The sequence below is a fragment of the Bos mutus genome, chromosome 7 (assembly GCF_027580195.1).
Source record: "Bos mutus isolate GX-2022 chromosome 7, NWIPB_WYAK_1.1, whole genome shotgun sequence".
Taxonomy (NCBI): Eukaryota; Metazoa; Chordata; class Mammalia; order Artiodactyla; family Bovidae; genus Bos; species Bos mutus.
In genome coordinates, this window is record NC_091623.1 from 45,113,292 (window position 1) to 45,127,595 (window position 14,304).

General features: G+C 48.9%; 1 protein-coding gene across 1 annotated transcript in view; it reads left to right on the forward strand.

The window, feature by feature from the left end:
- Window positions 1-14,304, forward strand: part of NWD1 (NACHT and WD repeat domain containing 1) — an 82,317-nt gene that overhangs the window by 20,130 nt on the left and 47,883 nt on the right. Inside the window, 5 exon segments of the mRNA XM_070374790.1 lie at window positions 3,272-4,186; window positions 4,189-4,543; window positions 9,872-10,075; window positions 11,678-11,837; window positions 13,898-14,015. Of these exon segments, the coding sequence (XP_070230891.1) occupies window positions 3,272-4,186; window positions 4,189-4,543; window positions 9,872-10,075; window positions 11,678-11,837; window positions 13,898-14,015 (1,752 nt within the window).

Genomic DNA, 14,304 nt, shown 5'->3' on the forward strand with positions numbered 1-14,304 from the left:
ACTCCTTTGCCATAACACTTTCCTCACAAATGGGCTTCAGATAGCAATCCCTCCCATGGTCTCAAGCTGTGGCCTGTGTGCTCACCCTGGAACACTTTTTTGTAAAAGTCCTTGAACAAATGTCAGTGATTAACTTTATGAATTATTCTTTGAGCACAGCTGCAGAAGGCTTTATGCCTTCTTATGCTCCTCTCAAAAACAATAAGCACCTTAATATTCTCTTCAGTCAACTCAGCCGAGGAAAGGAAAAAACAAGTCAGAATCACAAAGCCTAACTCCTTCATTCCGGGTCCGTGCCTACGGAACAAAGGGAGGGGGTTTAGGGCCATGCCTCCATTTTGTCAGTAATGCCTAACTCGGCTCCCGACAACAGCTTGCTCTACGACACAGAGCCAAGTGTGCCAATTGTTCTCAGAGAGAAATCTGACCCTGAGGTCATACTCAGCATCTGGGGTCTGTACTTTGGGATGGGCCCAGATTAGCATCTCAGCCCTGCCCCTTTCCAGCGCATGACCTCTGGCAGGCTTGCAGCCTCTCTTTCTTCATCTGTAAAATGGAACTGCTGCTGCTGCTGCTGCTAAGTCGCTTCAGTCGTGTCTGACTCTGTGCGACCCCATAGAGGACAGCCCACCAGGCTTCCCCGTCCCTGGGATTCTCCAGGCAAGAACACTGGAGTGGGTTGCCATTTCCTTCTCCAATCCATGAAAGTAAAAAGTTAAAGTGAAGTTGCTCAGTCATGTCCGGCTCCTATCGACCCCATGGACTGCAGCCCACCAGGCTCCTCCATCCATGGGATTCTCCAGGCAAGAGTAGTGGAGTGGGGTGCCACTGCCTTCTCCCAAAATGGAACTAGTCAGAAGTAGTACCTAGGGGAGTCGTTATGGAGATCTGAAAGGTCCTGTCTTGGCCGTGATCGTATTCAACAATAAGATCACTAAGCAATCATGTCAAACCTCACCCACTAGTAAGCCCCTTTTGAAAGAACAAATAGAAATTCCTAGACATCAGCAGGGATAAGGCAGTGGCACCCCACTCCAGTACTCTTGCCTGGAAAATCCCATGGACAGAGGAGCCTGGTAGGCTGCAGTCCATGGGGTCACACAGAGTCGGACACGACTGAGCGACTTCACTTTCACTTTTCACTTTCATGCATTGGAGAAGGAAATGGCAACCCACTCCAGTGTTCTTGCCTGAGAATCCCAGGGATGGGGGAGCCTGATGGGCTGCTGTCTATGGGGTCGCACAGAGTCGGACACAACTGAAGTGACTTAGCAGCAGCAGCAGCAGCAGAAAGCACAAATGGGTGTGGAGGTCAGAGGCGTGTATCTTTAGACCATATTATTTTTCAGGCACCTTGCTAAACTTTCTTAAAAAATTTTTTTTTTTATCTTGAAATAGAGTTTCATAGGAAACTGGAAAAAAAAAAAAAAGGAAGAGGTTTCATGTATCCTTTACCCAGATTTCCCCAAAGGTAACATCTTGCATAACTAGGGTACAATATTATAACCAGGAAGTGGACATTGTTAGAATACAGAGAGAGTAACAGAAACCATTTGTGCATGTGTGTGTATGAGCCTTTTCTTTCTCTGCAATTTTATCACCTGTATAGCTTCAAGTAACCACCATGGTTGATACACAAGGACTGTTCCCTGACCACAGGGTCCCTCCCACTGCCATTTAGAGCTACACTCACCCCTCCCCACAAACCCCAGCCTTGGCAGGCCCTAACCCAACTCCATCTCATTTCTTTTATTTCGACCATGTCACAGAAGATAAAATCGCAGACCGAAACCTTTTGTTCCTTCAGCATAATATGCTCAGCTTTTCACAAGCATTATTTCATAGAAAATCCCCATAGCAGCCCTTTCAATTTTGGGATTAGTACTCTTGTTAAAGGGAGGAAACAGAGACTCAGAGAGGTGCAGTGATTTTTCCCAAGGTCACACAGCCTATTGCTGGCAGACAGATAGTCTTGGATTGGTTCATGCCAAAATGTGTCCAAGAAGCATCCCATTTAAGGACTGCGAGTTGCCTTCATCTCTGATCTCCATTCATGAGGCTAAAGGGGTTGTGGGGTCAGACCAAGGAGGACTTTTGAGTGGCTCTTGTCTTTGGCTCTGAGACTGAGTCCTGTCTCCAAGGTCCTGACTCACTCATCTGCAGAGATCTGGGAGCCTCTGATGAGCCCAGAGCAGCTTCAAAAATAACTCAAACCTGATTGCTATTTCAAAACAAAGGCCTCCAAGGAGAAGTCAATGTGGGCTCTTGGCTCTAGAAGATACAGGTCCTCAGGGCAGCTGCTGCATGCTCTGGGACAGGAGTCAGCAAACCATGGTCCAAGGCCCAAACCCAGCCCACTGCTTGTTTTTATAAATAAAGTTTTATTGGAACACACTCAAGCACATTAGTTTGTAAGTTATCTATGGCTGCTTTCACATGGCATGACATTAACCTTTTTGAAATGAACAATTCCTGCATACAAGTGTTTGAGCTTTTGTTTTCAGTTCTTTGGGGGCCATACCTAAGAGCTGTATAAACTCCATATTTAACTATTTTGAGTTTGATGGTATTGTTTTATGATGAGACTGCTTCACATACACACTGCTTCACACAATCTGTGTGTTGCCTACACCAAGGTATCTTTGATTTTGTTGTTGTTGTTCAGTTGCTAAGTCATGTCTGACTATTTGCAGTCCCATGGGCTGCAGCATGTTGGCTCCTCTGTCCTTCAGTATCTCACAGAGTTTGCTCAAACCCATGTCCCTGGAGTTGGTGATGCTATCTAACCATCTCATCCTGTGCTGCCCCATTTTTGCCTTCAGTTTTTCCCAGCATCAGAGTCTTTTCCAATGAGTCAGCTCTTCTCGAGTAGTGGCTAACTCAATGCCACTCTTGGTGTGGCCTCTGAACCCCAGCCTCAGCATCACCTGGGAGCTTGTTGGAAATTCAAACCATAGGCCCTACCCCGACATGCAGAATCAGAACTTCTGGAGGCAGGGTCCAGCCATGTAGGTTTTTGTGAGCCCCCAAGTGACTCTGGCAAACTGTGGCCTCAAGGCAAACCTGGCCCACTGCTTGTTTTTATGAAAAAGTTTTGTTGGAACACACTGGAGCCCATTATTTTGGATGTTGTCTATAGTTATGCCAAGTAACTCTGGCCCACGTTAAGCCTGAATTCCAGTGTTCTCATTCCTGGAATGTGTCTCCCAAGTGTCCCCATTTGAGCCAGCTGATGACATAATGCTGACCGCACTCTCTTCTACTTTTGCAGTCATTGAGTGGGAAATAGAACGGGCCTTGCTGAGCTCAACGGTTGGGGATCACGGGGCAACAGTCTTCCTGAGAGAGATCCAAGACCTCAATAAACACATCCTGGAAGACTGTGCCCTCAGAATGGTGGACCGTCTTGCAGATGGTTGCCTGGACACGGATGCCCAGAACCTTCTCAGCAACCTCAAGGGGCGCATCGCTGACCGGCAGCCTGGAGTTCTCAAGGCCCACCACCTAGCGTGGAGCCGAGACCTGGTGAACCCCAAAAACAAGGCTCATGCCCGATACCTGAAGGAGCTGGGGGAGCAGTTTGTGGCCAGGGCCAACCATCAGGTTCTTGAGTGCCTCCGGGAGCTGGAGGCAGGCAGGCAGGAGTTGGCATGGCTCTACCAGGAGATCCGCCACCACCTGGGACTCAGTGCCGAGGTCAACCGGACCTTCTGTGGGCGCCAGGAGCTCCTGACCCAGCTGGGGCAGCGACTGCGACAGAGTGATGGCCACCCCCACCCACCCCTGGTGCTTTTTGGACCCCCAGGGATTGGAAAGACGGCTCTGATGTGCAAGCTGGCTGAGCAAATGTCGGGGCTGCTCGGCCGCAAGACAGTGACCATTCTGCGGCTTCTGGGGACGTCACAGATGAGCTCTGAGGCCCGAGGCCTGCTCCAGAGCATCTGCTTCCAGGTGTGCCTGGCCTACGGGCTGCCCCTGCCCCCTGCCCAGGTCCTAGAGGCCCACACCAGGCTGGTCCAGTTTTTCCACATCCTCCTCCACACCATCTCCAGCCGAAACTTTGAGTCCCTCGTGATCCTGCTGGATTCGGTGGATGAGGTGGACTCTGTCCACTGTGCTAGGAGGATCCCCTGGCTGCCTCCCAAATGTCCTCCAAGGGTCCACCTCATCGTCTCGGCCTGCTCTGGACAGCGGGGGTTTTAGACACCATTCAGCAGATGCTCACGGACCGAGAGGCTTACTGGGAGGTGAAACCCCTCTCCGGAAACCAAGGGCAAGAGATGATCCAGCTCCTGCTGTCTGCCTCGAGGAGGACACTGAGTCAGGTGCAGAGGGACATGCTCTGGGCCAGCCTCCCAGAGTGTGGACACCCAGGGCGGCTGAGGTTGGCTTTCGAGGAGGCCCGCAAGTGGGCCTCCTTCACTGTGCCAGCCCCGCTGGCCTCCACTGCTAAGGAGGCGATGCAACAGCTGTGTGCCCGCCTGGAGCAGACACACGGGCGGCTCCTGGTGGCCCGCGTGCTGGGCTACATTGTGTCTTCCCGGTGAGTCTCTGCTGGGTTCACTCTGTTTTGAACTGAGATAGTATGCGTGCGTTCTTCTCCAAGGGCTGCCATAACAAATCACAACCTGGGTGCCTTAGAGCGATGGAAGTAGTTCTGGGGGCCAGAGTCGGAATCGAGGCGTCAGCAGAGCCACACTCCTGGAGGCTCTGAAGGAGAGTCTGTTCTAGGCATTCTCCTTCATTTCTGGTATTGCTGGCCATGCTCAACGTTCCTTGGCTTGTAGAAGCATCACTCCAGTCTCCACCTCTGTCATCTTGTGGTCTCCTCCCTGTGTGTCTCTCTGAATTTCCCTCTTTCTTGGAAGGACATCACTCATTGGATTAGGGTCTACTCCTATCCGGTATTGTTACTGACCAGGGTTCTTGGCCTTCTCAATCAATAGAAATTGATCAGAGGCCAGACAAGAAATCCAGGCAAGGATTTACTGGTACTTCTGCTGTGAGCACAGGCTTTCTAGGTGGCACTGGTAGTAAAGAACTTGCCTGCCAATGCAGGAGAGGCAAGAGACTCTGGGTTCGATCCCTGGGTCAGAAAGATCCCCTGGAGGAGGGCATGACAATCCATTCCAGTATTCTTGCCTGGGAAATCCCATGGACAGAAGAGCCTGGTGGGTTATTGTCCATGGGGTTGCAAAGAGCAATTTAGCATGCATGCATTGCTGCAGCAGTGGGGAGGGAGTACAAATGACAAGCTCCCTTGCTGCCTGCTCCCAGTGAGCTGGTTCCTTATTTGGGTGAAGGTAGGTGTCAGGCTGGAGGGGTAGCTTAGGTGGTTTGTCCACCCCTTTGGTGGTGTGAAACACCCTGCTTTTGCTCCCAGCTCTTCAGAAGTGGCAGTTGGGTTTTTGGTCTTTTTCTGTCTTATCCATAATTTCCCCAGTGGTGCATGCATGAAGCTATTTTCAGTTCTTCATAGTTTGTTTGTATTCTGTTGTTCGAGGAGACGTTTGTCCAGGTGCAAGCACCACAGCAAAGGGCCCCCAAGTCCCAGGTCCCAGCCCGTCTCAGTGGGACCTCATCTTGACCACTTCCCCAAAGACTGGTTTCAAATAAGGTCCTATGCACAGGGTCCCCATGGGCATGAATTTTGAGGAACACTTTTCAACCTAGTATCATTCACATCATAAAGTGCACTCTTTTGAAGTGTCTGGTTTGGCGGCATTCAGTACATTCGCAGGGTTGTGCTACCACTAACCGTGAGGAATGGGTCCTCACCCTGCAAGGGAGGCCCTGTCCCTGTCGGCAGTCACTCCTCCTCCTCCTCTCCCAGTCCCCGGCAGCCATGAATCTGCTTTCCGTCTCCATGCATTTGTCTAGGTTATCTCCCTTTCCTTCTGCCTGTCTATGTATCTGTCTATGTCGCATCACCAGTTCAATGGACATGGACTTGGGTGAACTTCAGGAGATGGTTAGGGACAGGGAGGCCTGGCATGCTGCAGTCCACAGGCCTGCAAAGAGTTGCAAAGAGTTAGACGACTTAGTGACTGAACAACTACAACAATACATATCTGTCTATCATCTGTCAGGGCTTCCCAGGCGGCTCTAGCGGTAAAGAACGCTCCTGGCCATGCAGCAGATATAAGAGATGAGGGTTTAATCTCTGGGTTGGGAAGATCCCTTGGAGAAGGGAGTGGCAACCCACTCTAGTATTCTTGCCTGGAGAATGCCATGGACAGAGGAACCTGGTGGGCTACAATCCATGGGGTCACAAAGAGTCAGACACGCCTGAAGTGACAACACAGCACGTCACATCATCTCTCATCTGTCTATCATGCTGCTGACACCTAGTGGTTGGAGGCTAGGAATTCCACTAGCATCCTAGATGATCTGACCCTTAGCATCACGGTGGGAGGCTGAGAAACTCTGTTAGGCATGCATTGTGGCCTTTTCAAACACCCTCTGTACAGAGTGGGTAGCTGAGTGTCTGTTGTATAGGGCTGCTGAAAGAAAGAATGAGACTATACTTGCAAATAGACATCACCTGGCCAAGGTCCCTCAGCCAGCACCAAATGCAGAGTGGTGTGACCTCACACACAGAGCTTGTCTGCAGTGCAGAAAAGGCAGGTCCCATGTTGGGGGGCAGGTGAGGTGCCTGCTTTGGGTCCACATTGTCACAGGGTTGTCTCTGGGGATGGAGAAGGGCTCTTAACCTAGTGGTTCAGTTGTGACCTTAGGCACACCCCCCAGCGCATATCTCTAGCACCGTCCGGTAGAATATTGGCAATAAGGGCAACGCTCTATATCTCATTGTCCACCATGGTAACCACGAGCCACGTGTGGCAAATAGACACTTGAAAGCCAGCTTATCCATCCCAGAAACCGGATTTTAAACTTCATTAATTTTTACCTTTCAATGACTGTGTGTGGCTGGTGACAACTATACTGGACATCGTGGCTCTAGACTCGATGAGACACAACATCTTCAAGAGCAGGGATGGAATTGAATTCCTCTCCCCCTGGCCATCCAGGACCATGAATATGCAAACCTCAGTTTCCCCATCTGACAAACAGAAGAAGGCCCCCTCCTGCACAATTCCAGCTCTCGAGGGCACCTTATCAGAGGGACTCACATGCTCCGAGAACCATCTCTCCCTGCCACTTACCTTGTCTCTCTCCTTCCTGTGAGTTGGCTTATCTTCTTCCTAGCAACTGGTGTTGCTGTTTCTTTTTTCCCGGTTATTTTCTATGTGGCTCTCTGCACTGGAAGATCAGCTTTGTGGGCCCCGAGCTCTCTGTCCTCCAGGGGGCAGCACAGACATAACACTCCATGAACAGGGGTTAAGCAAAAGTGCCCATGCTTTACTGATGTCAGTGGCCTTCCAGAATGCAGCCCTCTGCTTCTCTGAGAATGAATGCACTGGCCTGGTCCCTACCAAGAGGGCCCGGTGCAGGGGTGTGATGCCAGAGAAGTGTGGGGCTGTGCTTCCCTTGGATATCCAGGGTGAAAGCCTCTTAGGATGTCCCATTTTTTTGATCTGGTGGACAAGTCATTCATTGTGCCCGAAACCGCAAAGAGAGAATCTAAGCCTGCAGAGTACATCATGAGAAACGCTGGGCTGGAAGAAACACAAGCTGGAATCAAGATTGCTGGCAGAAATATCAATCACCTCAGATATGCAGATGACACCACCCTTATGGCAGAAAGTGAAGAGGAACTAAAAAGCCTCTAGATGAAAGTCAAAGTGGAGAGTGAAAAAGTTGGCTTAAAGCTCAACATTCAGAAAATGAAGATCATGGCATCCGGTCCCATCACTTCATGGGAAATAGATGGGGACATGGGACATAGATGGGGAAACAGTGGAAACACTGTCAGACTTTATTTTGGGGGGCTCCAAAATCACTGCAGATGGTGACTGCTGCCATGAAATTAAAAGACACTTACTCCTTGGAAGGAAAGTTATGACCAACCTAGATAGCATATTCAAAAGCAGAGACGTTACTTTGCCAACAAAGGTCCGTCTAGTCAAGGCTATGGTTTTTCCTGTGGTCATGTATGGATGTGAGAGTTGAACTGTGAAGAAGGCTGAGCGCCGAAGAATTGATGCTTTTGAACTGTGGTGTTGGAGAAGACTCTTGAGAGTCCCTTGGACTGCAAGGAGATCCAACCAGTCCATTCTGAAGGAGATCAGCCCTGGGATTTCTTTGGAAGGAAACTCCAGTACTTTGGCCACCTCATGAGAAAAGTTGACTCATTGGAAAAGACTCTGATTCTGGGAGGGATTGGGGGCAGGAGGAGAAGGGGACGACAGAGGATGAGATGGCTGGATGGCATCACTGACTCGATGGACGTGAGTCTGAGTGAACTCCGGGAGTTGGTGATGGACAGGGAGGCCTGGCATGCTGTGATTCATGGGGTTGCAAAGAGTCGGACGTGACTGAGCAACTGAACTGAACTGAACTGAACTGAAGCCTGGTTTGTTTCGAGAGTATACTGAAGATTGAGAAAGAAGATTTTATTCTTTTTTTTCCTTATGGCTGCACCTCGAGGTATGTGGCTTCCCTCATAGCTCAGTGGGTAAAGAATCTGCCTGCAATACGGGAGACCCTAGTTCAATTCCTGGGTTGGGAAGATCCCCTGGAGAAGGGATAGGCTACCCACTCCAGTATTCTTGGGCTTCCCTTGTGGCTCAGCTGGTAAAGAATCCACCTGCAATGAGGGAGGCCTGGGTTCGATCCCTGGGTCGGGAAGATCCCCTGGAGAAGAGGAAGGCTACCCATTCCAGTATTCTGGCCTGGAGAATTCCACAGACTATATGTATTGTCCATGGGGTCGCAAAGAGTCGGACACGACTGAGCGACTTTCACTTTCACTTTCGAGGTAGGTGGCATCTTAATTCCCCACCAGGGATCAAAGCTGTGCCCCCTGCATTGGAAGTAGAGTCTTAACTACTGGACTGCCAGGGAAATCCCAGAAGATTCTATTTTGAAAGAGTAAATGTTTGAGGAAACACTGGACCACCCCATGTAAACCCTCGTGTTGTGGCTCCCAGGAATATTGGTTTGGAAAGACCTGTCAAGAGGAGAAAAGCAGATTAGGGAGATGGCCTGGCTACTCCAGTGGGGAAATTGTGGAGAACACCACCATTGACATAGCTGTGACTGTCAAAGATGAGATGAACTCAGTGGAAGAGATCTCAGAGAATACTGATGTTAACATCTACCTCGTTGGACAACAGAAAATTCCAAGTGAGCAGGCATTCTGTATGTGTAAAGAATGTGGGAAGCATTTCCAGCAAAATGAAGACTAATCAATATCAGGGAATTAAACGCACACACACAAGGTGTTTGTAGTCTTTGTAAGCAGAAGCCAGCCTCTCTCTCTCATCTGCTTTGAAATGAACTCTGCTTGTTCTCCAACCCAGAGGAAATTTGTGGACAAGTCCCTTAGTTTTTCCAGGCAAATGCTTGCAGGTATTATGAAGTCCATTCCAGTCCGATGCTCATCGTGTTTAAAGCCACTTCCTTTTTCAGGCAAGAACACATGGGGTGGTTTATGCATTATTTTCACAAGTTACTTCTCTTCCTGTGCTACTCGACTCATCTGAGATTGGGGGAGGGATGGTTCAGGGTTCTGTAGGTGTGAGAAGGAAAGAAAGATCAGGAAATGTCTTACTTGATGGGTACAGCTGGAACCAGGTATGAGTACCAGCTAACCGTGGGCTCTGTCCAAACGCTGATCTCCATGGTGAACCCTTCAGTGATGGGCAGGATGCCATAGAGCTGGTCACATCTGTCCCTCGCTCAGCTTCTGCCTTCTCCAAGTGCAGGAGACACAGGTGTGCCCCCACGCCCGTCCGTCCTTCCACAGGCATGGGCTCTCAGAGGCGGAGTTAAAGGATGTTCTGTCCTTGGATGATGAGGTCCTGCAGAGCGTGTACCAAGACTGGACCCCACCCAGCAAAGAGCTTCTGCGCTTCCCACCCCTGCTGTGGGTGAGGCTTCGTCGAGATCTGGGTAACTGCTTGGCCAGGCGGCCCGTGGACGGCTTCACCCTTCTGGCCATTGCTCACAGGTGAGTCGAGCAGGTTGGTGACACTGTCTGGGTGGGACGCCAAGAGCAAGGACTCCCTGATCGGGTTCCTCTTCGTTCCAGATCCTTCTTCACTCCCCATTCCCAGGGAATCAAGTCCACTTAGCACAGCAAGCAAGGGTCTCCCCACCACGAGCTCTAACACAGCTAACTTGTTTGTTATCATTATTAGTCACACCACACGTCTTGTGGGCTCCTAGCTCCCTGACCAGGAATTGAATTCGAGCCCTCGGCAGTGAAATGGCAGAGTCCTAACCATTGGACTACCAGGGAGCTCCCACAATGAACTGCTTCTTTAAAGTGAGGAGAAATTCACACGAAATTCATCATTTGAAAGCAGAACAGTTGAGTGGCATTTGGCATATTCACATGTTGTACAACTATCACCTCTACTTCCAGAACATTCCCACTGCCCTAAAAGGTACCCCATCCCCATTAGCAGCCACTCCCCAGTCCCTGCTCCCCCAGTGCCTAGCAACCCTGAGCCTGCTTTCTGTGTACGGATTTGCCTGTGCTGGACATTTCATATGGACGTGATCGCACGCAGTGTGGTCTATTGCGTCTGGCTTATCTCACTCAGCGTGACATTTTCATGGTCTGTCTGTGTCACAGCACGTGTTAGCGCTTCATTCATTGTTATGGTTGAATGATATTCCCCTGCAGGCATGGATCACATTCTGTTTATTCGCTCATTCGTTGACGAACACGTGGCTGTTTCCACCTTTTGGTGACTGTGACTAGAGCTGCTGTGAATAGGCATGCACAAGTTTTTATTTGAACGCCTGCTTTTCCATTCTTTGGGGGGTATATAGTCTGGAGTGAAATTTCTGGATCATACAGTAACTTGTTTTATGTTTAATTATTGAGGAACCCAAATTCTCCGATTTTAAATTGGAAATCCCATGGACAGAATCTGGAAGGTTATAGTCCATGGGTTCCCAAGAGTCAGACATGACTTAGCAACTAAACCACCACCATAGTTAATTCAGTTTTGTGTTAGTTTCAAGAAAACAGCAAAGTGATTCAGATATATACATATATTATATATGTTATATATATATACACACACATATGTTATATATAAATAACATATATAAAAACATATATATTATATATGTTTTATATACAAATTAGTACTTATATATACATTATCTTATATATTATTATATTATATAAGGTTTTTGTATATAAATTATCTTATATATTATTTATACTTATATATTTTGTCTTATATATTAATATATATTTATATATATCAGTATATTTTTATATATATTCTTTTTCAGATTCTTTTCCATTATAGATTATTATAAGATACAATTCCCTGTGCTATACAGTAGGTCTTTTTGTTTATCAAATATTCCTTTTTAAAGTAAAATTACTTAAGGAAAAAGGTAAGATGGGCTGATTTAGAGCTAAATGGTAGGTACCAAGTAGTGCAGGCGGCCAGCTGAGCCAGGAAGCATCTAGAAGGAGTTTAGGATGGACTGGCACTTGGGAACCACTTCCTGAAGTGGTGGCCAGTCACCACCTCTGAGCCCAGCCTGTGCCCCAGGCCCATCAGCCCATGTCTTCTCTCTGCAGACAGCTGACCGAGGTGGTCAGAGAGCTCTACCTGTCTGGGCCTGAGAAAGCCAAGAGTCATGGAGTCTTGGCCGACTTCTTCTCAGGGGCCTGGAGCCAGGGCATCAAGAAACTCATCACCCTGCCACTCGTGGGAAAACCCCTGAACCTGGACCGCAAGGTGAGGTGTCCGGGGGCCCCTGTTCCCCACTCTCAGCCTCCGCACTTCTGTGCCCGCAAGGCTGGAGCCACGTGCCCCCTTCCATTCCCTATTTCCAACCCAGACACACTCTGCCTCCTTTCCTTCTTTGCTCACAAAGGACAGAAAGTCCCCAAACATTATTTGAAGGGTGGGGAGCAGCAGATGAGGAATTGATGCTCCACTAACTTTCAGGATGAGAAAACAAAATCACAACATTAAAAGCTTATCTCCAAAGTCATGGCATCCCAGAATTTTAATTCCTTATGCTCTGATTCATCCTGAAACACACAAGTTTCCTCCTTGTTTTGTGTGTGTGTGTGTGTGTGTGTGTGTGTGTGAGTGGTGGGGGTGTTGATGTTTTCCTTGTGAATCCCCTGATACAATTCAATTTTCAATCATTGGTTCTCCCAAAGTGTTACTCATTTTAAAAATAACACTCATTTCGCTTCCCACCTAGGAGAGTAGTGTGTAATTGTTGGAGAACACAGAGAGGATCAAACAGTAAAATAAAAGCTAAACCCACAAGTCCCTGCTCTGAAGAGCTGCTCCCAGACTTCCAGTCACTATTCACGTATTTCCTCCGTCTTTCTTTTGTACTCAGGAGCTCTAAGACTTGGGTCCTTAGCTTACAAGTTGCCACCTCCTTTTTTTTTTTGCCTTTCAAATACCTCGAGGCCCAGCTCAAATGCCTCTCCTTCAGTAAGTCTTCCCTAATTTCCTTCCTTTTGCTTATTTGTTCTTTTTCTTTTTTTTGCCATGCCACGCAGCTTATGGGATCTAGTTTCCAAACCAAGGATCAAACCCGTGTCCCCTGCAGTGGAAACGCAGAGTCCTAACCACTGGACTGCCAGGGAATTCCCTTGACTACTTGTTCTTTACTCCATGTGCCCTTCTCTCCGAGTCAGAACTCAGACTGTGTATTTATTTTATTCTTGTCTGTGCTGAGTCTTCGTTGCTGCAAGCGGTCTTTCTCTAGTTGAGGATCATGGGCTTTAGGCGTATGGGCTTCAGTAGTGGCAGCACTCGAGCTTAGCTGCTCCTCTGCACGTGGAATCTTCACGGACCAGGGATTGAACCCATGTTCTCTGAATGGGCAGGCAGATTCTTAACCACTGGATCACCAGGGAAGTCCAGAGCTCAGACTTTTTAAAAGAAGCTTTTAGTTTCAAGATCATTTTAGAGTCACAGACTAGTTGCCATGAGTGTAAGAGTTCCCGTGGACACTTCTTTTAGACTTCCCTATTGTTAACATTTGCCCTAAACATAGCACAGTGACTACAGCTAGGGAATACACTTTTGAGTCTTTTATTATAGTTTGATTTCTCTTTTGCGTTTTCCCTCCTGGACAGGGAGGCCAGAGGCAGGGCCAGGCCTGATTCTTTCTCCTCTCTGGTTTCTCATAGACGCTCTGCTGTGCGCCCAGAACTCCTGCAGGCTCAGCCTCATCTCTTTAGGATGTGGCTTGCCCCTCTTCCTGGTTTCACAGCCTCAGGACCCCCCACTCCAGTCCCTCTTCCCCAGCAATGCCCCTGACCATCCAATCTGATCATGTCTCTCCTCTAATATCTCCCATGGCTCCCCAGCGCCCTCTGTCTCCAGTCCAATCTCCCCAGCCTGATGTTTGGTGCTTTTGTTATCTACTATCGACATCCTCCCTAGTCTCATCCCAACCATGATCCTTCACTCTGTCTTATAATTCAGCCTTCCCAAACTCTGATCCTGCTCTCTCCCACCACTGGGCACATGATGCTCCCTTGCTCTGAAATGCCATCATTTCCAATGTATTTTGCCAGACAGGCTCCTACTTACCCTGTGAGACCCAGTTTCAATGCCCCTTGGATTCCCGGAGCCCCAGACCCCGCCTATCCCAGCCTGTGTGTGGGTATGTCCTGTGTGTGGGTATGTGTGGGTGTCCCCATCTGAAATCGTGTCACTGTCCCTCCAGCATCACCTGGTACCTGGCCTGGCCCATGTTTGTGGAGTGAATGAATGAGATTGTGTCTTAGTGGCCTGGCTGCCAGCTCTCTCCTCCTCTGCAGGTGGCCCCTCAGCCCCTGTGGTTCTCCGACACGGTTGCAAACCTGAGGAAGCTGAAGGAGTTACCCTACCACTTGCTCCATGCCGGCCGTATCGAGGAGCTGAAGCAGGAGGTTCTGGGTAAGGTCTCGGAGGGGCTTGCGTGGGTCCCTGACCGTCTGGTGCTCCCACTTTCTGGAGCCTGACAAGGTGGAAGGGTGAAGGTTAAAATCTCTGGCACTTTTTAAGGCACTAGTTCTCACCAGGGGCGGTTCTGCACCATCACCGCCCCGACATACACACCCACCAAGGGACCCTAGGTGATGTCTGCAGATACTTTGGTTGCAGCTGGCATCTAGGGCTAGCTGATAGTATAGAGGATGAGAAACTGCCTTAGAATGAGAGAGACCCTGTCTACCTGTCAATCTAT